We start from the raw sequence: 26,326 nt of genomic DNA on the forward strand, positions 1-26,326 counted from the left end.
GAGGTTCCAAAACCCCATATCTCTTATTTCTCTTAGAGGCTCTCCTGGGGCCACAGTCCTCTGCCTCCAGCCACCAGGCACCCCACTTGTTCTTGGAGGACAGCATTCCTTGTTTGCCAGTGGCCCCTGCTCCCTCCTAGATGCCACCTAGAATCCTCCCGGCCCACCAGAGCCCATTTGGTGCTACCTCACTGCCCATAACGCCTCTGGCCCCCACCCTTCCCTCTGTTCTGTGGCCATCCGGGGAGCGGTTGTCCATCGCCCATTGTACCCCTCTGAGTATGGTTTGTCTTTCTTACAGAGACCTTGACAGGGTCCCCAGGGCCTCCCCCACTTCCTCTTCCCCAACAGACCCAGCCTCCCAACATTTCTCCACAGCACTTTCCTTGCTTAGATAGCCCCAGAGGGGACCCTGCTGCATCCCGTTCCTAAAACACCCTGTCGGCCTAGCTACCCTACAACGTGTTAGCCCGCGTTGACGCCTCGCTCCCTGATGGCCTGGCCCCAGCTATTGGACTTCCCAGGCCCACCTGGCAGACCATCCCCTCCCCAGCCTGTGGCGTCCCTTCCTGGTGGTGCTTGAGTTTCTGCGGGGATGAGGGCTTTTCTTAGGCTTGGGTTCCTCTTAGTGCTCCCCCATGGTGAACCGTGGTACATGGCTACTGCCAACACAGCCTGCCGCCTCTCCAGCTGTGCCCTTACAGCTGGAGCTGATGGAAGACAGAGCAATGGGAAGTCTTTGGGGGAAGGCACTGGAGAGAGACGGTGGAAAGTGCGTCTAGGAGGGGAGTTGCCGGCATCTGAAGGGACTCCCAGGACAGGGCAGGCAGGACCAGTTGGTGAAGGCATCCATTGTCCTCAGAGGTCCTGTCAAGCCGCATGGAGGGCATGATGGCCTCCTACACGCCACTGGCCCCTCCGCAGCAACAGATCGTGGCCATGGAGCAGAGCCCCTACGGAAGCAGCGACCCCTTCCAACAGGGCCTCACGCCGCCCCAAATGCCAGGTGACCACATGAACCCCTATGGTAAGCTGCCCCACCCCCATCTGCCCAGCACTGCCCTCTGCCCTTGCCTCGCCACCGGGCAGAGGCTCTGACAGTCCTTGCTGCCCTAAGCCGAGGGCCCAGGGCCCAGGGCAGTCCAGCGAGCACTGCCAGCATGCCTCCCCCTGACGGGAAGGGCCCAGCCCCAGCCAGCTGGCCTGCCCGTAACCCCTGGCCATGGAGCCTGCAAGGCTGCCAGGACCCCCTGAGCCCCGGCCTACACCCAGCTCCTGACATCCCTTCTGCACCCCCACAGGGAACGACTCCATCTTCCACGATATCGATAGCGATACCTCCCTCACCAGCCTCAGCGACTGCTTCCTCGGCTCCTCGGACGTGGGCTCCCTGCAGGCCCGCGTGGGGAACCCCATCGACCGGCTCTACTCCATGCAGAGCTCCTACTTTGCCTCCTGAGAGCCAGCCGGGCCGCATGGACGCTTGGGCCTGGGCCTAGGGTGGGACCACAGGCCTCTGCAGCCAGCCGGCCCCCCAGCCCACCACCCGCTCAGACTCTACAGACAGCCATACGGTGCCCTCCCCTCGGCCAGCCGGACCTGGCTCAAGTGCCCATTGGGCACAGCCAGACAGGCAGATGGGTGCAGCCTGGGCAGGGACTGTGTCCTGCCCACAGAGACCGTGTGACCCCTGGGGACAGTCACTTGCCTCCCAGCCCCGGACTCCGTCACCTTCTTTCCCCTCCCCACCTCTTTTTTTGGGAAGCTTATATTTGTTCTATTTTTTCTTAAACATTCTCTCTGTTTCCAGCCAAGCTCCATTGTCCCTGCAAGGTCAGCCCTGGGACAGTGCCTGGTACCCGAGAAACGGTTATACGGGTGTCCTGCGCAGGTGACCACTTCCCCTTCTGGTCAGCGCAGGGGATGGTTTCTGGGTCCAAGAGGCCCAGGGTCACTGTCCCCAGCCCTAGGCTGGGGCAGAGTAGAGGAGGAACCGAGCAGGGGCGACAGTCTCTCTGGCCCTGCCTGGCCTAGGAGTCCCAAGGAAGAGGAGGGATGTGGGCAGAGCCCAGAGACCCAAAGGGACAGAGATGCGTGTGTAAGGCACACACATCTGCAGGCACACCTGTGTAAACATGTGTATACACCTGGGTGCACACACGCGCGCACACACACAGATGTGGAAGAGGTGGACAGACGCTCTGCAGTCTAGGGACAGTGAGGTCAGTGGGCAGGGCCTGCCTCTGAGAGCAGCTGGAGAGAACAGAAGGAGGGAGGCTTCGGGTGTGAGCGGGGGGGGGGGGGGGGGGGGGGGGGGGGCCTACATGGATCCCAGGCTCTGTACAGGCAGGGCAGGGGGGCAGTCACAGACCCAGGTCCCAGGCCAGAGATGGAGCCCGCAGAACCAGGTAGAATCGGGCCCCAGCAGGTGATCCAGATGGAAAGGACCTCAAGAGTCACCGGCTTGACACCATCTGGTTCTTTGTTCCCTTGGCCCTTGTTCTTGGACAGGGCAGCTGCCCTCCTTGTGGCCTCTCCTGACCCTTAGTCTCCTTAGCAGACAGGCTGTACCCGGGCAGGTACTGTACTCCTCTGCAGGGGTGGGACTGTGTGACCAAGCTTCCCTCCTGACATTAGCCAGCTCACACCAAACAGGCCCATCCCCTCCCCTGCTTTACCACCTTACCTCTGCTAATGTGGCCCGAGATCCAGCAGGTGGCTTAGGTCTTTGGAAACCCACCCATGTCATTCTGTAAGGAGCCTCTGGGCCTCGCACTGGTACAGTGACATGCCACAACTCCTCAACATGTGCAGTTGGGAGGCTGACTGCTCAGAGCCCAGGGAGGCCCCTGGCCTGTGCCTAGTTACCTGACCTTCCGTTGACTGTCAGCTTGGGGCATTACTCTGAACCCACGGTATTGTCTCCCTCTGTCTCAGCTGGCTGAGAGGTCAGCCCTATGGGGCTCCCTGCAGACCCCTGCACAGTGTAGAGCCCTCCAGCATTTCAGCCTCCTGTGTCAGTCCCACCCGGAGTCCCCTGGATTCTTCCTGCCCAAAGCAGAAGCAATAGTGGGTCTTTCCTTGGCAACTTCCACTGGCCCCCAACAGGCACTGGGTCCTGGGCCAGATGCCCAGGATGCTGTCACTCATTTAATGCTGAATCCTAACCCCCAACATACATCCTGATGTGTGCCGAGCTCTAGCCATGGGCACATAAGGATGAGTGTCTCTCTTCTCTTTCCACTTTGGGCTCCTGTGTCTGGCTAGTTAGTTGTGTGGGTTTGTTCTCTGTCTCTGGAGAGACCTCAAACCCCCTTAACCCCACTCAGATGTCACAAGATGGAGTCAGTTCGGAAGAGCAACTGCCAACACAGCCCTCCTGTGTCCCTCTTTTCATAAAGAGAACATTACTAATCTCCATGCTGAAGTTAGGGTCCTGAACCAGTTGCTTTTCTGGGATTTACCCTTCCCCTCTCTGGCACAGGCCCCTGGCTGAATTGTACAGGGCATATTTGGGGCAGACCCAGGGTAGATACCAGCTCCAGGGAGACCTGGCCTTCTCTTAACCATGTTTTAAGTTGGAAGACACAATACCAATGGGCTGTGTAGGTCCCCTTCTGTGGCAGCTGGGAAACCTGAGACAGGAGAGGGGAAGGGGTGTGCTCAAGGCCTCACAGCCCCGAGATGACAGAACTGCATCGGGAAAGGATAGTAGGTGTGTCCCCATCTTCCTTATCTCTTGAAAGGCCCCCACCCAGGACCAGTGTGCCTCACAGCAGCTGCTGGTCCCTAAGGGTCCTCCCTTCTTGCTCCGGGGCCTCCAGACTCCAGGTCCTGCCCTGGCCTCTGCTGTCCCCATGCGGGTGTCCCCAGGCAGAAGATGTTATCAGGACACTTCTAAGTTGCCAGAGGAGGGACCTCAGCCATCAGGCCGGAGATGCCCTGGCAGCTGTTCTCAGGATTCCTTCACCATGGCTGTGGCCTGCTGCCCTGCTGAGACACGGGCGCCCACGCCAGCCCTGGACTGCTTCAGGGACTCAGGCTTCTGTCCTGTGAGCAGAGGCAGCCTTTGACCCAGCCCTGCCCAGACCTTGTTAAAGACCCCACTCAGGTTGGGGAGCTGAGGCTGACAGAGGGGTATGGGACTGGGAGGGCTAGCCTTCAGCCTGAAGGAGCAGAGGGATGTGGGAGAGTAAGAGGCAGAAACTGAGAGAAAAACAGAGTCCCACCTCCTGCCTGGGGATGTGGCATGTTGAGGCTCAGGCAGAGGAAGGAGCCTGCCCAGGTGTCACACAGGAGTGACAGGTACCCCGGCTTTGTCCCAGCCACCGTCCTCTCTGTGAGCTCATTCCATGAGGCTTCCCCATACTCTGCTGCCCTCAGAGACTCACAAGAGGCCACACACAGGCCCCACAGCAGTGTGCGGGTCAGACCACACCACGGGGGGGGGGGGGGGTGCAGGCAGCCTGTTGTCATGGAGGCTTCCTGGAGGGGGTGGACGGTGAGGAAATGCCACAACATGAGTAGGTCCCACAGAGAGGCGGTCTCTCCTTTAGGGACATTCCTTTGAAGTGAGGCCACCACCCCAGTTTACCTGGATGTCCCCCCTGCTCAGTCAGAGGACGGGGGAAGATGGACTCAGAGCTCTGAGCACCCCTAGGGCCAGGGGGATGCTGCAGCCCAGGACTGACCACTGTGGGGAAGGGCCACCACACTCACACACGTACATGCACACACACTCACACCTGATACAAGGAGGCTCACATGTGGCCTGGAGCAGGGAAGCAGGAAGGACCCTTGAGCACAGGGCTCTTCACAGGGGCAATTGCCAACGGTCTCTGGGCTGCTGCCCTGCCCCGGGGTGCCCCGGGGTCCCACCAGAGGGGGTTTGTTGCAGCTGGGCTGGGGCCAGGTCTCCCATCGTATTCTTCCGTTTGCCTTGTACAGACTGCCCGCCTGCCATCCCCACACACATTTTATTTAATAACTTGTCATTGTTAAATTATTTATTAGCATTACCACATCACCACCCCCGCCTTCCACTCACCTGCCTCTTCCCACAAAAGCAGAAATGGAAACAATGAGAAAAAGATGAGATGTTGGTATATTTGTAAATAAACAACCTGTACACGCCTGTGTGGCCTCTCCTTGGGGGATGGGGACTGGGCCTAAGAGGGACCTGCCTGTGACACTATTGGACTTCCCTGTGGCTGCCAGGCACAGCAAGTCACGGACACAGGGTTTGGGGGCGTTCCTGGTCTTGCCCAACTCCACCTCCTAATCTCCTCCTCCGTTCCTTCTTGTACCACCTCAGCCCCTTGCCATCTCCAGCCTTGAGCCCACGCAGTCATCCGTCACCACTCCCCCTGCCCAGTTACCCAACACTCACTCACCTCTCCCTTCCCTCAACCAGCCCTTGCTTAGGAAGGGTCCTTTGAGTGCCAACCAGGCTGAGAAGCAGGGAAATGATGGTCACCACCAAGGATGTAGAAGCCTGACACAGTGTGGGTGAGGAACACTGGAGCCTTGGTCCAGGGGCACCTAGTCTCATGGGGGGTGAGGATCAGGGAAGGCTTCCCGGAAGAAGCCATTCAGCTGAGATCTGAAGTTACTCAGCGGGACAGGGAGCTGGTGAGAGGATTGTCTGGGAGTGGCTTCCACATCTTGGAGGTGGCAGAATCTGAGTGTCTTAACCAGAAAGGTAGCCAAGGTTGGGGGCCGGAAGAAGGACGCTGCTGAGCAGAAAAGTTATGTGATTGGCCTAGGAGAACTGAATGGGGGCAGGGGGTCAGCTGTGTCTCTAAGGTGAGAGGTGACCGCGGCTTTGACCAGAGTGGTGCCTGTGGAGAGCAGGAGAAGGCCAAACTCTCAAAGTGTTCAGGTAACCATCTAGGTTTTGTTCCTTGCTACTGGGGTACAAGAGGAGAAGATGGAATGGGGAGTCTTTGGTTTGAGGCATGTGAGCTGAGCATTCCAGGGACGCCCCCAAATAAGATGACATGCCAAGGATGCCCCCAAATGAATGGGGTGACATGGACCGCAACTGGGCCCCTGAGGAGCTAGAGGCCAAGCATAGGGTCTCTTCACTGAGGCACAGTTGGGCAGTTTAGCCAGGGAACAGAACAGGTCAAACAGAGTGTGGCTCTGGTGGCTGCCAGGGCCACCTGAGATCCACCATAGCACCTCTTACTCTGCCAGTGAACACCAGCGCCCCCTAGAGGCCTGCTCCTCCACAGCCTCTGCTGAGCTGGCCGATTTGGGTAATTCTGGCAGCTAAGTGACTTCAGAGATTCCATTTCCTCATTTGTGGCCCCCAACTACCCTGAAAGGCAGGATCCCAGGCTTCAGAAGGGAAACTGAGGCCCAAGGGAGAAGGTGATAGGTCAATATGACAAAGTTAACACGAGGAAAAAACTAAGATTGGAAAGCAGCTTTGACCACAGACATTTCAGCCCTACCACCCCCTCCACCCCCACCTCCACACCCTCCACCACCCTCCACCCCCACCTCCACACCCCCACCCCCACACCACCACACCCCTGTTGCTCCTCCCAGGGCCCACTGTTTCTGACCTTAGGATCTGATCCTCCAAGGCCAGACCAGACACCTGGAGGAGACAAGGGGATTCTTCCACCTTCAGAATCTAAGTCACATGGCCCAAGCTACACAGCTGGGAGGCAGGACTAAACAGAGCCTTGGTGCCCGAGCTCCAAGCTGGAACTGGGCGGCTTGGGGCAGGGTGGGCGGGGGAGGACTTCCATGTTCCACTCCTCAAGAGCAGTGGGCTGCCAGCCCTCTAGCCTACAGCAATGTCTAAAATCCTGTCACTAAAAAATGTGGGGCTGGGGGCTGGGCTAATCCACTGATCCCTTGCTACCTGCCTGTCACCCCCCCCCAGTCCAGGTGAAGGCGTGGATGAGGGAGTGAGAGGGGGAGGGGTCCCCTCCTCAAAACCCCCATTCCTGGAGGCTGATGGCGTCTCAGTGTCCCCAGATTATACCAGCCAGACCTTGCACCCAAGTCACTGCAGGACAAGGGCATTCTGTTCACAGCTTTGAGTTCTGATCCAACCTCCAGACTTGGCTGGAGGTGGAAGATAGGGCCTGGAGTGCCCATTCCCATCTTCTCTTTCTTCCAAGACCCAGGCCTCCTGGGTCAAGTGTGAGCAGTTAGTTACTCAAAAGACACAAGGACTTGGTGCAGGGAGGGAGCACCACAGTGCTGGCACTCCAGAGACACCTCCTGGAAGAGGAAGTGCTTGCCTTGAACATACCAAGGAGCTCAGAGTAGAGTGAGCGAGACAGAGATCAAGGACGTTTGGGAAGAGGGAACAGCAGGGTTGAGGCTGAGGCAGGAGCCACAAGAGGCATGGAGGTAGGGCACACCCCACTTGAACTTGGAGTCTGGAGGTCAAAAATGGAGACAGGAGATCCTGAGGGCACCTGTGTCCACAGGGGACACGCCAGGGTCAGGCAGGAAAGGAGGAACAATAATTTGCCCAGGCTCCAAACCAGCAGGGTTTGGGTCAGCACACTGGGAACTACTGTGTAATGCAAAGAAACGTTTCCATTCTCAAATGGGGATGGAGGAGGAGGAGGAGGAGGAGGAGGAGGAGGAGGAGGAGGAAAGAGGAAGAAGATGAAGAAGAAGAGGAGGAGGAAGAGGAAGAGGAGGAGGAACCCATATCCACTCCCTGGATGAAGAATATGTGCGTTGTCCATCCCTTGGAGCTCTGGATATCCCTGCCAGGGTCCCAGGAACCTCCGCCTTTTCATTTGGAAATTGACCATCAAGTGACATATTAAATATTCTTAGCACAAAATCTTGCAGGAACATCTCCCCCATATGACAGAGCATCCATGTGGCTTTCTGTGAACAACTCCCCACTCTCTTTCTTCACCCTCTATTTTAGTAGCTACTAAATCCCAAGACAGACCAGCCAGAATTTCCACACTGAACCTGCAGTCACCCATCAAGCCACAAGGTGGCACTGGAGAGTCGGGCAGGCCATCATCCATGGGCTCCCAGTGCTTGCGGAAGAGACTGCTCAGGAGCCTGAAGATGGCCAATGGGGAGAATGAATGTCAGGCACTGCGGGGTCCATGTCATGTGTGGTGCTGGAAATTCCCTGCCCTACACAGTATAGAAGTAACTGTAAGAATTCCATGTCACGGAAACAGGAGGGTCAGAGGACCTTACAGTGATCCTCCCAATCAGGGCCCCGTGAGAACTATGGGAGGGCAGTGCTCTCTGAGATAGTACCTCTCCCAGGACCACACATCCTAAAGGTCCCATAGCCTCCTAGCACTGCCACAGGGAAACTGAACACCAGCACATGCATCCTTAGGAGACACACTCCGTCTATATAAAGCCCCCAATTTTGCAATGCCATCCTATTCTATAGGGGACAGATTTTGAACTGGTGCTTAAGAGGAGAAATTGGAGGTGTTTTCTTTGCAATAACCTCCAACAAGATATTGTCAGACATTCCTGGAGCAAACGAAATTATAAATGTGGGCTGAGAATGTAGTTTGGTGACAGAGCACCTGTCTGGCATGCAGAGGCTCTGGACTGCATCCTCAGCGCTGCTCAAAACATATAGCATGATACACTACCACACACACACACACACAAATACACACACTATGCCAGTGTGTGCAGGTGCACATGTTCGTGTGTGCATTTATATGTGTAGGCCAAAGGACAACCTCCACCACTCCTCAAGTACCCATTCAACTTATTTTATTGTGCTATTTTCGAGACAGGGTTTCTCTGTGTAGCTTTGGCTGTCCTGGAACTCACTCTGTAGACCAGGCTGGCCTTGAACTCACAGAGATCCGCCTGCCTCTGCCTCCCGAGTGCTGGGATTAAAGGCGTGTGCCACTGTTCTCAGCTACCTTGTTTTTTGAGACAGAGTCTCTTTCTGGCCTGGGACTTGCCTGATTAGGTTAGGCTGGCTTCCAGAAACTCTCAGGGATCCACCTGTTTCTGCCTCTTCAGGGCTGGGGCTACAAGCACAGGCCACCACACCCAGCTTTTTGTGTAAGTTCTGGGGGTCAAACCCAGGCCCTCACACTTGTGCACACACACTTTACTAATAGACCTAACCCCAGCTGGTGTCCCTTGCGTTTTTAAAAGATGAATGGCACACTCCTGTAATCCCAGCACTCAGAAAGCTGAGGCAGGAAAATTGTGAGTTTGAGACAAGCCTGAATTACATAGTAAGCTCAAAGCCATCCTGAACTACAAAGTGAGACCCTGTCTCAAAAAATCCAAAGAGAGCAAAGAAGTGGGCGGTGGACATGTATGGTGGATAATATGGAGCATCCCTGAGAGAGGTTCCTGGCATCTCAGCTCTCATGGCCATGAGCATCTGCATGGAACAGGGTTCTCTGCTCCTGTGTCTATGGAAGGGTGTCAACAGGAGCTATGGAGTGGCTGTTTTGCTTATAATGCGCCCAGCCAATGCTGAGGAACAATCATACCTACGACCATGACAATAACAGTAATGATGGCTCCTCTGCTCATGAGTCAGGCTCTGGCTATTGTCTCATTTAACTCCCATTCAAAGTAGCATTGTGACCCCATTGTATAGATGAAGATACCGAGGCTCTGAGAGGTGAAGGAGCCTCTTCAAGGTCACAGAGCTAGAGAGCGGCAGTTCCTGGGGCACCAGTGTGGTCCATCAAGCAATGTTGCATGGAATGAAAAACAGAGAGAGCCCACATTTTCTACAACTCTGCATTCTGGAGGGGTGGGCAGCTTCAGCAGCCCAGGTTCTAAGGCAAGGAGCACCACGGAGTGGCCTGAGGGCAGGCGAGGAGATTTCTCCACGGGAACCAGGGTAAGGACTCAGCCAAGGCAGAAAGGTGTGGCACTGGCTCAGACACAGAGCAGGTAGAGAAGACTGCCCCGAGGAGCCCATCCCCCCTGTCTCGGTGCAGCCCAGGCCACCCCAAGGCACCAGCTGCATCTTTCGCTGGACAGAGGAGAGCACAGAGCTCAGAGTGACTTGCAAATACGGGGCACATGTCACATGTGAAAAGATGCTGCAGAGCTGGGCGGTGGTGGTGGCGCACACCTTTAATCCCAGCACTGGGGAGGCAGAGGCAGGTGGATCTCTGTGAGTTCGAGACCAGCCTGGGCTACAGAGTGAGATCCAGGACAGGAACCAAAGCTACACAGAGAAACCCTGTCTCAAAGAGAGAGAGAGAGAGAGAGAGAGAGAGAGAGAGAGAGAGAGAGAGAGAGAGAGAGAGATGCTTCAGAGCTGGGAAAAGGCTGGACATGGGGCTCATCATCACAGATGAGAGTCTCCTCATCACCCCACTAGGAAGGCAATGATCAAGTTAAGAGCCTCAAAACTCAGTGAACATCAGACAGGCCAGGGAAAGAAGAGAGCAGGAAAGAAGACCTTCCTTGAGAAACCAAATCTGGGAGCAGCTGAAGGAGCTGGGACTGGACACGGTCAGGCTGAGACTCCTGGGAGCCTGGCCATGTTCCTTTTAACATTGCTGGAGAAGGCCAGGGCTCTCCGAGGAGTGGGCCTGGTGTGCACGGAGGTCAGAGGGCATCAGGTCCCCTGGAACTGGAGTTACGGATGGTTGCGAGTCTACATGTGGATGCTGGGAACCGAACCCAGGTTCTCTGGAAGAGCAGCACGTATTCTTAACCACTGAGCCATCTCTCCAACCCACCTTACACTTTATTTTATTTTATTTAACATTTTTAAAAATTTATTCATTTATTATGTATACAGTATGCCTGCAGGCCAGAAGAGGGCACCAGATCTCATTGCAGATGGTTGTGAGCCACCATGTGGGTGCCGGGAATTGAACTCAGGACCTTTGGAAGAGCAGTCAGTGCGCTTAACCTCTGAGCCATCTCTCCAGCCCCCACCTTACACTTTAACGAGGCCATTGTAAGCCTCTTATTTTCTGTGCAGGACCCATGCTTTGTCTCAGCAAACTCCCTGTGGGGAAGAGGGGGCAGAGAAACACCATCTCCCCAGACCAAGTGTTGCGATGTCGGGTTGTCTCTGTGCGTGTCTCCACCAGTTGTCAGCATCTTCTCCAGCTCCCAGTACCATGCATAAATGGTGATCAAACTCATGAAATCTGTTTTGAAGCTTGGTCATTTCTTTTCGTCACATAAATTCACTCACCCAGGCTGGTTGGAGCGATCGGTCTCCTCCCCTACCATATTGGCCACTCGGATGTGCACCGCTGTGTTTCAGAGCCTGCTTTGTTGTGATTATTGTCTGTGTTTTTGCTCGTGTGTGTGTGTTTCTTGTTCATATGCTGATTTTGTGTCCATGTGCGTATGTGCCACAGTACACATGTGGAGGTCAGAGGGGAGCTTTCAGGAGTTGCAGGAGTTGGCTCTGCTTCCATGACCTGGGGTCCAGGGATCAAACTCAAGTCATCAGACTTGACAGCAATCCCTTTACCCAGTGAGCCATCTCACTGGCCCTCTGTGTATGTTTAAAAAAAAATCTATTTTTGTCAGGGCGTGGCAATACATGCCTATAATCCTAGACCTTAGGAGGCAGAAGTAGGACAGTAAGGAAGGCGATCAAGGTCGCCCTTGGCCTCTGGGAGACCTCTGTTGTTCACAACACTCACGCTGTGGCAGTTACCCTCCTTCATTATTCATTAGCTACGCACCGTTTCGTGCATCTATTCATTCATTCATTCTCCCGGTGAACACAAGTGAGCTGCTCTCACTTCCTCACTGAAATGGGCGATGCTCCAATGAGTATCCCTGTCTGCACAGGTTCATGTGCCAGAACCTCCCAGCACACTACCTGGGCGGGTGCTATTGGGTTGCCAGGACAACGCACAAAACCAATGTTTTCCAGCAGCGGCAGCATTCTCACGTTGACCGTCTTGACAAAGTTCCTCTCCTTTTTTAAGATTAATTTTTATTTTTTTAAATTATCTATTTATTTTTTATTTTATGTGCATTGGTGTTTTGCCTGCATGTATGTCTGTGTGAGGGTGTCAGATCTTGGAGTTACAGACAGGTGTGAGCTGCCATGTGGGTGCTGGGAATTGAACTTGGGTCTTCTGGAAGAGCAGTCAGTGCTCTTAACTGCCGGTCCTTTTCTCCAGCCCCGTATTTTTATTTTTTAATTTTACGCATGCATGTGCACTTGTGAGTGTAGGTGCCCATAGAGTCCAGAATACGTCGGATCCCCTGGAGGTAGGGTTCCAGGCGGTGGTGAGCTGCCTGATGTGGATGCTGGCAAAGGTCCTCAGGTCCTCCAAGAGCAGCAAGTGATGTCAACAGCTGAGTCCTCCTAAATCCAGCACCTTGACGTTTCACGCTTGACTTGCCCAATGATGTGAGTGGCCACACTTGAGTTTGAGCAGTTTTCCACATGTGTCTCCTAAATCAGTGTCCTTTCTGTGAAATGTTCACAACTTTTGTTCAGTTTTCTTCTATCTTTTCTCATTTACTTCCAACACACACACACACACACACACACACACACACACACACACACACACACACACACATACCAGTACACACACACACACACACACACACATATACCAGTACACACACACACACACATACACACACACACACACACACACACGCATGCGCACACAGACACACACACACCAGTACACACACCAGTACACAAACATGTGCGTGCACACACACACATACACACACGCACACACCAGTACACACACACACACACACACACACACACACACACACACACACGCACACACCAGTACACACATACACTGACTGGAAATCCTTTGTACTTTATAAATGTTACAAATCGTTTCACTTACAGTTTGTACCTCATCTTTCTCTATATTGTTTTTGAGGAATAAAAAAATCATTTTTAATGTAGCCCAATTTATCATACATTTTGGAGCTAGGACCTTGTGTGTCTTATTTCAAAATCCTTCAATACAGGAGTCCTAAAGCTAGACTGGGATATTTTAAGTTTTTTGTTGTTGTTGTTTTGATTTGTTTTCAGTACAAGGTCTCACTATGTGGCTCTGGCTGTCCTGAAACTCACGCTGTAGACCAGGTTGGCCTCGAACTCACAGAGATCCACCCGCCTCTAGCTCCCGAGTGCTGGGATTAAAGGTGTGCACCACCATGCCTGGCGAATTTTAAGGTTTTGACTTTTTTGTTTTTAAATTATTTTTCTATTTTTTTTTTTTTTTTTTTTTTTTTTTTTTTTTTTTGGTTTTTCGAGACAGGGTTTCTCTGTGTAGCTTTGCGCCTTTTCCTGGAACTCACTTGGTAGCCCAGGCTGGCCTCGAACTCACAGAGATCCGCCTGGCTCTGCCTCCCGAGTGCTGGGATTAAAGGCGTGCGCCACCACCGCCCGGCTATTTTTCTATTTTATGTAAATGCCAGTTTTGCCTGCATCTGTATCTGTTCCTGTTGTCTGTGGAGGCCAGAAGAGGATGTCGGACCCCGGGACTAGAATCACAGACAGTTGTGAGCTGCCATATGGGTGCTGGGAATTGAACCTGGGTCCTCCAGAAGAGCAGGCAGGGCTCTTAACCACTAAACCAACTCTTCAGTTCTCTTGACTTTCTTATTTAAATCTTTATCAAGAATAGATTGCTGGGGCTCATGAGATGGCTTCGTGGGTAAAGGTGCCTGCTATCAAGTCTGAAAACCTAAATTCAATCCCTAAAAGGCGACTTCCGTAAGGTGTCCTCACACACAACACCGACTTCTGTAAGATGTCCTCACACACAACACCGACTTCTGTAAGATGTCCTCACACACAACACCGACTTCCGTAAGATGTCCTCAAACACAACACCGACTTCCGTAAGGTGTCCTCACACACAACACCGACTTCCGTAAGGTGTCCTCACACGCAACACCGACTTCCGTAAGATGTCCTCACACACGCAACACCGACTTCCGTAAGATGTCCTCACACACGCAACACCGACTTCCGTAAGATGTCCTCACAGGCAACACCGACTTCCGTAAGATGTCCTCACACACGCAACACCGACTTCCGTAAGGTGTCCTCACACGCAACACCGACTTCCGTAAGGTGTCCTCACACACAACACCGACTTCCGTAAGATGTCCTCACACATGCAACACCGACTTCCGTAAGGTGTCCTCACATGCAACACCGACTTCCATAAGATGTCCTCACACACGCAACACCGACTTCCGTAAGGTGTCCTCACACACGCAACACCGACTTCCGTAAGATGTCCTCACACACAACACCGACTTCCGTAAGGTGTCCTCACATGCAACACCGACTTCCGTAAGATGTCCTATCATGCAACACCGACTTCCGTAAAGTGTCCTCACACACACAACACCGACTTCCGTAAGGTGTCCGCACATGCAACACCGACTTCCATAAGATGTCCTCACACACAACACCGACTTCCGTAAGATGTCCTCACACGCAACACCGACTTCCGTAAGATGTCCTCACACACGCAACACCGACTTCCGTAAGATGTCCTCACACACGCAACACCGACTTCCGTAAGATGTCCTCACAGGCAACACCGACTTCCGTAAGATGTCCTCACACACGCAACACCGACTTCCGTAAGGTGTCCTCACACGCAACACCGACTTCCGTAAGGTGTCCTCACACACAACACCGACTTCCGTAAGATGTCCTCACACATGCAACACCGACTTCCGTAAGGTGTCCTCACATGCAACACTGACTTCCATAAGATGTCCTCACACACGCAACACCGACTTCCGTAAGGTGTCCTCACACACGCAACACCGACTTCCGTAAGATGTCCTCACACACAACACCGACTTCCGTAAGGTGTCCTCACATGCAACACCGACTTCCGTAAGATGTCCTATCATGCAACACCGACTTCCGTAAAGTGTCCTCACACACACAACACCGACTTCCGTAAGGTGTCCGCACATGCAACACCGACTTCCATAAGATGTCCTCACACACAACACCGACTTCCGTAAGATGTCCTCACACGCAACACCGACTTCCGTAAGATGTCCTCACACACGCAACACCGACTTCCGTAAGATGTCCTCACACACAACACCGACTTCCGTAAGGTGTCCTCACATGCAACACCGACTTCCATAAGATGTCCTCACACACGCAACACCGACTTCCGTAAGATGTCCTCACACACGCAACACCGACTTCCGTAAGGTGTCCTCACACACAACACTGACTTCCATAAGATGTCCTCACACACAACACCGACTTCCGTAAGGTGTCCTCACACACAACACCGACTTCCGTAAGGTGTCCTCCTCACACACAACACCGACTTCCGTAAGATGTCCTCCTCACACACAACACCGACTTCCGTAAGATTTCCTTACACACGCAACACCGACTTCCGTAAGGTGTCCTCACACACGCAACACCGACTTCCGTAAGATGTCCTCCTCACACACAACACCGACTTCCGTAAGATGTCCTCACACGCAACACCGACTTCCGTAAGATGTCCTCACACGCAACACCAACTTCCGTAAGATGTCCTCACACAACACCGACTTCCGTAAGATGTCCTCACACGCAACACCGACTTCCGTAAGGTGTCCTCACAGGCAACACCGACTTCCGTAAGATGTCCTCACACACGCAACACCGACTTCCGTACGGTGTCCTCACACACAACACCGACTTCCATAAGATGTCCTCACACACGCAACACCGACTTCCGTAAGGTGTCCTCACAGGCAACACCGACTTCCGTAAGATGTCCTCACACACAACACTGACTTCCGTAAGGTGTCCTCACAGGCAACACCGACTTCCGTAAGATGTCCTCACACACACAACACCGACTTCCGTAAGATGTCCTCACACACGCAACACCGACTTCCATAAGGTGTCCTCACAGGCAACACCGACTTCCGTAAGATGTCCTCACACACGCAACACCGACTTCCGTAAGATGTCCTCACACGCAACACCGACTTCCGTAAGATGTCCTCACACACACAACACCGACTTCCGTAAGGTGTCCTCACACACACAACACCGACTTCCGTAAGGTGTCCTCACACGCAACACCGACTTCCGTAAGGTGTCCTCACACGCAACACCGACTTCCGTAAGGGGTCCTCACATGCAACACCGACTTCCGTAAGATGTCCTCACATACACAACACCGACTTCCGTAAGATGTCCTCACACACGCAACACCGACTTCCGTAAGGTGTCCTCACACACGCAACACCGACTTCCGTAAGGGGTCCTCACACACAACACCGACATCCGTAAGATGTCCTCATCACACACAACACCGACTTCCGTAAGATGTCCTCACACACACAACACCGACTTCCGTAAGATGTCCTCACACACGCAACACCGACTTCCGTAAGGTGTCCTCACACACGCAACACCGACTTCCGTAAGATGTCCTCACACACAACACCGACTTCCGTAAGGTGTCCTCACATGCAACACCGACTTCCGTAAGATGTCCTATCATGCAACACCGACTTCCGTAAAGTGTCCTCACACACACAACACCGACTTCCGTAAGGTGTCCGCACATGCAACACCGACTTCCATAAGATGTCCTCACACACAACACCGACTTCCGTAAGATGTCCTCACACGCAACACCGACTTCCGTAAGATGTCCTCACACACGCAACACCGACTTCCGTAAGATGTCCTCACACGCAACACCGACTTCCGTAAGGTGTCCTCACATGCAACACCGACTTCCATAAGATGTCCTCACACACGCAACACCGACTTCCGTAAGATGTCCTCACACACGCAACACCGACTTCCGTAAGGTGTCCTCACACACAACACTGACTTCCATAAGATGTCCTCACACACAACACCGACTTCCGTAAGGTGTCCTCACACACAACACCGACTTCCGTAAGGTGTCCTCCTCACACACAACACCGACTTCCGTAAGATGTCCTCCTCACACACAACACCGACTTCCGTAAGATTTCCTTACACACGCAACACCGACTTCCGTAAGGTGTCCTCACACACGCAACACCGACTTCCGTAAGATGTCCTCCTCACACACAACACCGACTTCCGTAAGATGTCCTCACACGCAACACCGACTTCCGTAAGATGTCCTCACACGCAACACCAACTTCCGTAAGATGTCCTCACACAACACCGACTTCCGTAAGATGTCCTCACACGCAACACCGACTTCCGTAAGGTGTCCTCACAGGCAACACCGACTTCCGTAAGATGTCCTCACACACGCAACACCGACTTCCGTACGGTGTCCTCACACACAACACCGACTTCCATAAGATGTCCTCACACACGCAACACCGACTTCCGTAAGGTGTCCTCACAGGCAACACCGACTTCCGTAAGATGTCCTCACACACAACACTGACTTCCGTAAGGTGTCCTCACAGGCAACACCGACTTCCGTAAGATGTCCTCACACACACAACACCGACTTCCGTAAGATGTCCTCACACACGCAACACCGACTTCCATAAGGTGTCCTCACAGGCAACACCGACTTCCGTAAGATGTCCTCACACACGCAACACCGACTTCCCTAAGATGTCCTCACACGCAACACCGACTTCCGTAAGATGTCCTCACACACACAACACCGACTTCCGTAAGGTGTCCTCACACACGCAACACCGACTTCCGTAAGGTGTCCTCACACGCAACACCGACTTCCGTAAGGTGTCCTCACACGCAACACCGACTTCCGTAAGGGGTCCTCACATGCAACACCGACTTCCGTAAGATGTCCTCACACACACAACACCGACTTCCGTAAGGGGTCCTCACACACGCAACACCGACTTCCGTAAGGGGTCCTCACACACAACACCGACATCCGTAAGATGTCCTCATCACACACAACACCGACTTCCGTAAGATGTTCTCACACACACAACACCGACTTCCGTAAGATGTCCTCACACACAACACCGACTTCCGTAAGATGTCCTCACACACAACACCGACTTCCATAAGATGTCCTCACACACAACACCGACTTCCGTAAGATGTCCTCACACACACAACACCGACTTCCGTAAGATGTCCTCACATGCAACACCGACTTCCGTAAGATGTCCTCACACACAACACCGACTTCCGTAAGGTGTCCTCACACACAACACCGACTTCCGTAAGGTGTCCTCACAGGCAACACCGACTTCCGTAAGGTGTCCTCACACACAACACCGACTTCCGTAAGGTGTCCTCACAGGCAACACCGACTTCCGTAAGGTGTCCTCACAGGCAACACCGACTTCCGTAAGATGTCCTCACACACAATACCGACTTCCGTAAGGTGTCCTCACAGGCAACACCGACTTCCGTAAGATGTCCTCACACACGCAACACCGACTTCCATAAGATGTCCTCACACACAACACCGACTTCCGTAAGATGTCCTCACACACACAACACCGACTTCCGTAAGATGTCCTCACATGCAACACCGACTTCCGTAAGATGTCCTCACACACAACACCGACTTCCGTAAGGTGTCCTCACAGGCAACACCGACTTCCGTAAGATGTCCTCACACACGCAACACCGACTTCCATAAGATGTCCTCACACACAACACCGACTTCCGTAAGATGTCCTCACACACACAACACCGACTTCCGTAAGATGTCCTCACATGCAACACCGACTTCCGTAAGATGTCCTCACACACAACACCGACTTCCGTAAGGTGTCCTCACACACAACACCGACTTCCGTAAGGTGTCCTCACAGGCAACACCGACTTCCGTAAGGTGTCCTCACACACAACACCGACTTCCGTAAGGTGTCCTCACAGGCAACACCGACTTCCGTAAGGTGTCCTCACAGGCAACACCGACTTCCGTAAGATGTCCTCACACACAACACCGACTTCCGTAAGGTGTCCTCACAGGCAACACCGACTTCCGTAAGATGTCCTCACACACACAACACCGACTTCCGTAAGATGTCCTCACATGCAACACCGACTTCCGTAAGATGTCCTCACACACGCAACACCGACTTCCGTAAGATGTCCTCACACACGCAACACCGACTTCCGTAAGGTGTCCTCACATGCAACACCGACTTCCGTAAGATGTCCTCACACACGCAACACCGACTTCCGTAAGATGTCCTCACACACGCAACACCGACTTCCGTAAGATGTCCTCACACACAACACCGACTTCCGTAAGATGTCCTCACACACGCAACACCGACTTCCATAAGGTGTCCTCACAGGCAACACCGACTTCCGTAAGATGTCCTCACACACGCAACACCGACTTCCATAAGATGTCCTCACACACAACACCGACTTCCGTAAGATGTCCTCACACACGCAACACCGACTTCCGTAAGGTGTCCTCACACACAACACTGACTTCCATAAGATGTCCTCACATGCAACACCGACTTCCGTAAGGTGTCCTCACACACAACACCGACTTCCGTAAGATGTCCTCACACACGCAACACCGACTTCCGTAAGATGTCCTCACACGCAACACCGACTTCCGTAAGATGTCCTCACACGCAACACCGACTTCCGTAAGATGTCCTCACACACAACACCGACTTCCGTAAGATGTCCTCACACGCAACACCGACTTCCGTAAGGTGTCCTCACACGCAACATCGACTTCCGTAAGGTGTCCTCACACGCAACACCGACTTCCGTAAGGTGTCCTCACACCCAACACCGACTTCCGTAAGGTGTCCTCACACGCAACACCGACTTCCGTAAGATGTCCTCACACGCAACACCGACTTCCGTAAGATGTCCTCACACACGCAACACCGACTTCCGTAAGGTGTCCTCACACGCAACACCGACTTCCGTAAGGTGTCCTCACACGCAACACCGACTTCCGTAAGATGTCCTCACATGCAACACGACTTCCGTAAGATGTCCTCCTCACACACAACACCGACTTCCGTAAGATGTCCTCACACACGCAACACCGACTTCCGTAAGATGTCCTCACACACGCAACACCGACTTCCGTAAGATGTCCTCACACACAACACTGACTTCCATAAGGTGTCCTCACACACACAACACCGACTTCCGTAAGATGTCCTCACACAACACCGACTTCCGTAAGGTGTCCTCACACACGCAACACCGACTTCCGTAAGATGTCCTCACACAACACCGACTTCCGTAAGATGTCCTCACACACACAACACCGACTTCCGTAAGATGTCCTCACACACAACACTGACTTCTGTAAGGTGTCCTCACACACACAACACCGACTTCCGTAAGATGTCCTCACACACAACACCGACTTCCGTAAGATGTCCTCACACAACACCGACTTCCGTAAGATGTCCTCACACACAACACCAACTTCCGTAAGGGGTCCTCACACACGCAACACCGACTTCCGTAAGGGGTCCTCACACACACAACACCGACTTCCGTAAGGGGTCCTTGAAAATGCTTTGGCATGCATGCATGCGCACTCACACAAACACACAGTCAATCAACAAGAAATGTAAAAACTTTAAAATTGATTGCTTTCAAGGCCACATCGTAAGACCTTGTCACCACAATATACAACAAAAATGACAAAAAGGGGGGCTGGAGAGATGGCTCAGAGGTTAAGAGCTCTGACTGTTCTTCCAGAGGTCCTGAGTTCAATTCCCAGCAACCACATGGTGGCTCACAACCATCTGTAATGAGATCTGGTGCCCTCTTCTGGCCTGCAGACATACATGCTGTATACATAATAAATAAATAAATCTTTAAAAAAAAAAAAAAAAATGACAAAAAGGATAGAGTCCGGGACAGGGCAGCTGCGGAGCCGGAGGCGGCGACAGCTGGGAGTGGTGGCCATGGGCAAGGACTATTACCAGGCGCTGGGCTTGGCCCGCGGCGCGTCCGACGACGAGATCAAGCGAGCCTACTGCCGCCAGGCGCTGCGCTACCACCCCGACAAGAACAAGGAGCCCGCCGAGGAGAAGTTCAAGGCCTACGATGTGCTCAGCGACCCGCGCAAGCGCGAGATTTTCGACCGCTACGGAGAGGAAGGCCTAAAGGGTGGTGGCCCCAGTGGTGGTAGCAGTGGTGGTGCTAATGGTACCTCTTTCAGCTACACATTCCATGGAGACCCTCATGCTGTGTTTGTTGAGTTCTTTGGTGGCAGAAACCCCTTTGATACCTTTTTTGGGCAGCGCAACTGGGAGGAAGGCATGGACATCGATGACCCATTCTCTGCCTTCCCCATGGGTAGGGTGGCTTCCCCAATGTGAACTTTGGACGTGCCCGCCCTGCCCAAGAGCCCACCCAAAAGAAGCAAGATCCCCCAGTCACCCATGACCTCCGGGTCTCCCTTGAAGAGATCTACAGCGGCTGTACCAAGAAGATGAAAATCTCCCACAATCGGCTGAACCCTGATGGAAAAAGCATTCGAAATGAAGATAAGATCCTGACCATCGAAGTGAAGAGGGGCTGGAAAGAAGGGACCAAAATCACCTTTCCCAAGGAAGGGGACCAGACCTCCAACAACATTCCAGCTGACCTCGTCTTTGTTTTAAAGGACAAGCCACACAACATCTTCAAGAGAGATGGTTCTGATATCATTTATCCAGCCAGGATTAGCCTTCGGGAGGCTCTCTGTGGTTGCACTGTAAATGTCCCCACTCTGGACGGCAGGACCATCCCTGTTGTATTCAAAGATGTCATCAGGCCTGGCATGCGGTGGAAAGTTCCTGGAGAAGGCCTCCCTCTCCCCAAAACACCCGAGAAACGTGGGGACCTTGTTATCGAATTTGAAGTCGTCTTCCCCGAAAGGATTCCCCTGACCTCCAGAACCGTCCTGGAGCAGGTTCTTCCCATATAGCCGCCTGCATTCCCCAAGGACTGAGCCAGGGACTTCTCCAGAGCTGCAGATTTCCGGACCGTTCGCTGGTTGCATACAGCGGGAGGGCCCAGGGAGGGCTTTTGCTCTGCCGAATGTTTTCCACAGACTATATTACAATCTTTCAAAGTTGCGCACTAGACTACAGTGATTTTTCGAGCGCTAGGCAGGCGGTGGGAAGAACAGCCCTCCTGGAATGGACCCACCCTCTGCACCCCAGCTCCTGACCAAGGGTGTGAGGCAGGCCTGCAATTGGACTCGCCCCCTGTGCTGTCCTTAGTTTCTGGCTGTCATGTGGCAGTGGCCCAGCATCTCTGTTGGCAGACCTGTGCACTAGTCAGTCTGCACTGTGTGAGAGGTTCTTGTGTTATTATGTATTTGTCCCACGCCGTGTTCCTCCTCCCCAGAAGAACCTTGTCTTGTCTTGGCTATCTCAAATTGAGACCAGTTCAGTAGGACTGCCAGACCAGCAGCACAAGCAATACCTGGTTGCAGGACCACAGGGCCAGCCTCAGGTGAGCAAATCTCACTGCCACCTCCCTCTAGGTTTGGGACCTGGACAGCCAGGAGATCCCCTGGACCTCTGGCTCTGTTGAAGTCAGATGGCTGGCTTATGGCCACAGTATTTGTTAGTCGGTCCAAAGGTAGTCCTTGGCCGTACCTGGGACTTCTCAGGCCCAGGTGATTTTGTGTGTGTGTGTGTGTGTAATGGACTCTGAACTCTCAAAAGGATCTAATCCTTTTGAATTTTGCACAGCCCTAGATATAATCCCTTTATATGAAAGGGTCTTTGCTTCTGATGAAAGGAGCACTGTGGAACGTCTGTATTATGTTTTTATAATTCCATTCAAAGCTGGTGTGCACTCAGATGAAAGCAGCCCCTTCCAACTGCTGCTGTCTGCCCAGGGCTGCGATGGAGTCAGACCTTGGGAGTGAAGGTGTCTGTTCTTTGAAGCTAGCCCGGTGCTCTGACATTCGATTCATTGTAAGTTGCCACTACCAACACGAGACCAAAGTGTGTGACTTGTCATTATGCAGTGTGACAGCATTAAAGACTGATGGTAAACCTCAAAAAAAAAAAAAAGACAAAAAGTCGCTTATGATATTCTGCATACAGGTGAAGCACAGAGCTAATTTTCAATTATTTTTTTCTTATGGATTCCCAGTTATCGCGCACCGCTGATCTGAAATCTCAGTCTCATCAGAGGCCAGGTTCCCATGCGTGAGTGCCTACTATGGCTGAATTAGTCTGTCTCTGACCCTATGACAACAACACACTGCTTTGTCTGCCTGTCTGCCTGTGCCTGCCTGTGCCTGCCTGCCTGTACCTGCCTGCCTGCCTGTGCCTGTCTGTGCCTGCCTGCCTGCCTGCCTGTGCCTGCCTGTGCCTGCCTGCCTGTGCCTGCCTGTGCCTGCCTGCCTGTGTCTGCCTGCCTGTACCTGCCTGCCTGTGCCTGCCTGCCTGTGCCTGCCTGTGCCTGCCTGCCTGTGCCTGCCTGTGCCTGCCTGCCTGTGTCTGCCTGCCTGTACCTGCCTGCCTGTGCCTGCCTGTGTCTGCCTGCCTGTACCTGCCTGCCTGTGCCTGCCTGTGCCCTGCCTGCCTCTGCCTGCCTGTGCCTGCCTGCCTGTGCCTGCCTGTGCCTGCCTGCCTGCCTGCCTGTACCTGCCTGCCTGTGCCTGCCTGTGCCTGCCTGTGCCTGTCTGCCTGCCTGCCTGTACCTGCCTACCTGTGCCTGCCTGCCTGCCTGTGCCTGCCTGTGCCTGCCTGCCTGTGTCTGCCTGCCTGCCTGTGCCTGCCTGCCTGCCTGCCTGCTTGGGACACACCAAGGACTTGCTCACTCTAGGCCAGTGCTCCACAACTGAGTGACACCCCAGCCATACACTACCTTAATTGCTAACACTTCCTAATGTGCAGAATACATCTAAAGGAGGTCTTCCCACTCATCCAGGAACACCGCTGAGCCATCTCTCCAGCCCTATAAAACATTTTTAAAATTTTGGTTGGAATTATGATTATTTTAGGTAATCTGTGGAGTGTTGATAAATCATAGTTAATTGTCTTTTGCTGTGTTTCAGTAAGGTCGAATAACTTTCTGCACTCTTTTCCTGGACTTTTATTTAGATCTGTCCACCACTATTCTCAATTTTGCCTTTTCCTGAGTTGAAAATTTTTGTTGGTAAGTGTGGAGAAAAGCAGTTTAAGTTTGAACACTGAGGGTTGGAGATGACTCGGTGGTTAAAACATTGGGCTGCTCTTGCAGGGACCTTGGTTGGTTCCTAGCATTCATATCTCATGACTCAGTTACTTGTAGCTCTAGTTCCAGGGGATCTGGCGCCCTCTTCTGGCCTCTTCTGGCACCTGCATCACATGGTACACATAACATACACTAAAGCACTCACACATATACATCATTTAAACTTTTAAAAAGTTTGAATAGTGATCTGATACCCTGCCACCTTCATAAACTAATTAGTTCCAAGCAGCCAGCCTGCTGGCTTAGATAGATTATTTGAGGTTCTTATGTATAGGCAATTCTACAGTCTGGAGCCATGATGAGCTTCTATACTTTTTCCCTCTCTTCTTTCTTTCATTCTCAAACACACTAGCCAGAACTTGCCGTGAAGTGTTGACAAGGACGCTGCTGGCTTGGACACCTGTCTTGTTCCGGTAAGGAGAATGGATGATTTTTTACTCATTATTGGCTAAGTATGATTTTGATAAATTTTTCAAGTTTAAATGTCCTTGTATTCCTGGCAAGATAAGAACTTTAAAAATGTGTTATGATTAATAATATTATTTCTACTACTTTGTAGTGCTGGGGCACAAATATTTCAGATCACCTGAGCTCAGTGAGTTCTGGTGAAGTGTTTGTGTAGATTCATGGGGCGGCAGGATTTCTGTTTCTTCTTCAACCAGTCCTTTTCTTGGATTTTTTCTTTAATAAGTTGTATATTTCAAGGAATTTGCACATTTTACCTGTTCATAATGCCGTTCATACAAAGCTACACTGGATATTTTCTTGTTATATTTAATCTCTACAGTAATATTTCTATTTAAAATTATGATATTGCTTACTCCTTGTATCTTTATATTCTATATACATTCTGCCACATGCTTATCTGTTTCATTCAACTTTTAAAGAATAAAATGTTTAAATCTATGTTTTTTGTTGTGTTTTTTATTTTTATTTTTTTTTTTTATTTTATTTTTTGAGGCAGGCTCTCACTATGTAGCCTGGCTAGTCTAAAACATGCTATATAGACCAGGCTGATCTTAAACTAACATCTTCATTGTTTAAATTAATTTCTGAAGCTTTCTACTTCTATGGGTTCTATTGCTGCTGAGTTTTATTTCTTTCCTTTAGCAACGTTTTTTTTTTGTTTGTTTGTTTGTTTTTTTTGTTTTTTGTTTTTTCGAGACAGGGTTTCTCTGTGTAGCTTTGCGCCTTTCCTGGGACTCACTTGGTAGCCCAGGCTGGCCTCGAACTCACAGAGATCCGCCTGGCCCTGCCTCCCGAGTGCTGGGATTAAAGGCGTGCGCCACCACCCGCCCCCGGCCCCTTTAGCAACGTTTTAAGCCCCATGGTTAGCTTGTTATATTACCCACTCGAAGGTTCTCGGTTTCTGTCAAACTACTACTTTTGCTTCATTACATACATTCTGATACACAGGGTGTTCACTCAGTTCCAAGTACTTTTAGATTTTCTGTGATGATATTTTTCTTATTTACAAACGTATTAATTGGATTTTTTCACATTTATGTGTTTGTATGTGTCTTTGTGAGTGTATGGGTGGGTTACACGTCATGGTGTGAATGTGGAGGTCAGAGGACATTGTTCGGGAGTTCTTGCCTTCAATGGATTCTAGGGATTAAATTCAGGCCATCAGGTTTGGCAACAAGTGTTTTTACCTGCTGAGGCGACTCGCTGCATTTTAATATGTAAAACACAAGTCTACTGTGTTCTAGCGTGCTTACTTTTTCCAGTCCCCCACGTGCGCCTGGAAAGACTTATTTCCCCAATTGTTGCATTTAAGACTTTAGAACTCCTAGCGAATTTGACTGAGCAAATGCAAGTTTATTTTGTAATTTAAAACTTCAATGATAGCCGGATGGTGGTAGCGTAGGCCTTTAATTCCAGCACTTGGGAGGCAGAGGCAGACGGATCTCTGAGTTCGAGGCCAGCCTGGTCTACAGAGTGAGTTCCAGGAGAGCCAGGACTACACAGAGAAACCCTGTCCGGAAGAGCCAAAACCAAAAACAACAATGAAAATAACAAAGAAACAAACAAAAAACCTTCACTGTTTCCATTTCTCCTTTGCTTGGAGTAACAGTGGGAAGGGATACAGTGAGATCTGCGCAGTCTCGGCTCTACCGTCTCTAGACTCCTATCCATTATCACTTTGCGTGTTTTAAAGTTATTTTATTGGCTATCATTGTGCCTTCCTAGTACTAAATCCTCTATCATTGCTAGGAACTT

At 52.0% G+C, this 26,326-nt stretch overlaps 2 protein-coding genes across 3 annotated transcripts in view; both read left to right on the plus strand.

The window, feature by feature from the left end:
* Lmx1b (LIM homeobox transcription factor 1 beta) overlaps positions 1–2,292 on the plus strand; it is a 77,636-nt gene extending 75,344 nt beyond the window's left edge. The window contains exons 7-8 of one of the 2 annotated variants that reach the window (XM_052724503.1): positions 863–1,027; positions 1,302–2,292. In XM_052724503.1, the coding sequence (XP_052580463.1) occupies positions 863–1,027; positions 1,302–1,459 (323 nt within the window). In that variant the 3' untranslated portion in view covers positions 1,460–2,292. The remainder of the gene's footprint in view (positions 1–862; positions 1,028–1,301) is intronic. The other variant, XM_052724504.1, reaches the window with a different exon arrangement.
* Positions 2,293–20,823: 18,531 nt separating this feature from the next.
* On the plus strand, positions 20,824–22,921 carry LOC128101207 (dnaJ homolog subfamily B member 1-like). Its single transcript, XM_052724108.1, is given in 2 exon segments — positions 20,824–21,217; positions 21,220–22,921. Coding segments are annotated over 2 exon segments (1,005 nt in total). The 3' UTR covers positions 21,831–22,921.
* The last annotated feature ends 3,405 nt before the right edge of the window (positions 22,922–26,326 follow it).

This window comes from Peromyscus californicus, unplaced genomic scaffold (genome assembly GCF_007827085.1).
Source record: "Peromyscus californicus insignis strain IS unplaced genomic scaffold, ASM782708v3 Scaffold_7__1_contigs__length_154581171, whole genome shotgun sequence".
Classification (NCBI taxonomy): domain Eukaryota; kingdom Metazoa; phylum Chordata; class Mammalia; order Rodentia; family Cricetidae; genus Peromyscus; species Peromyscus californicus.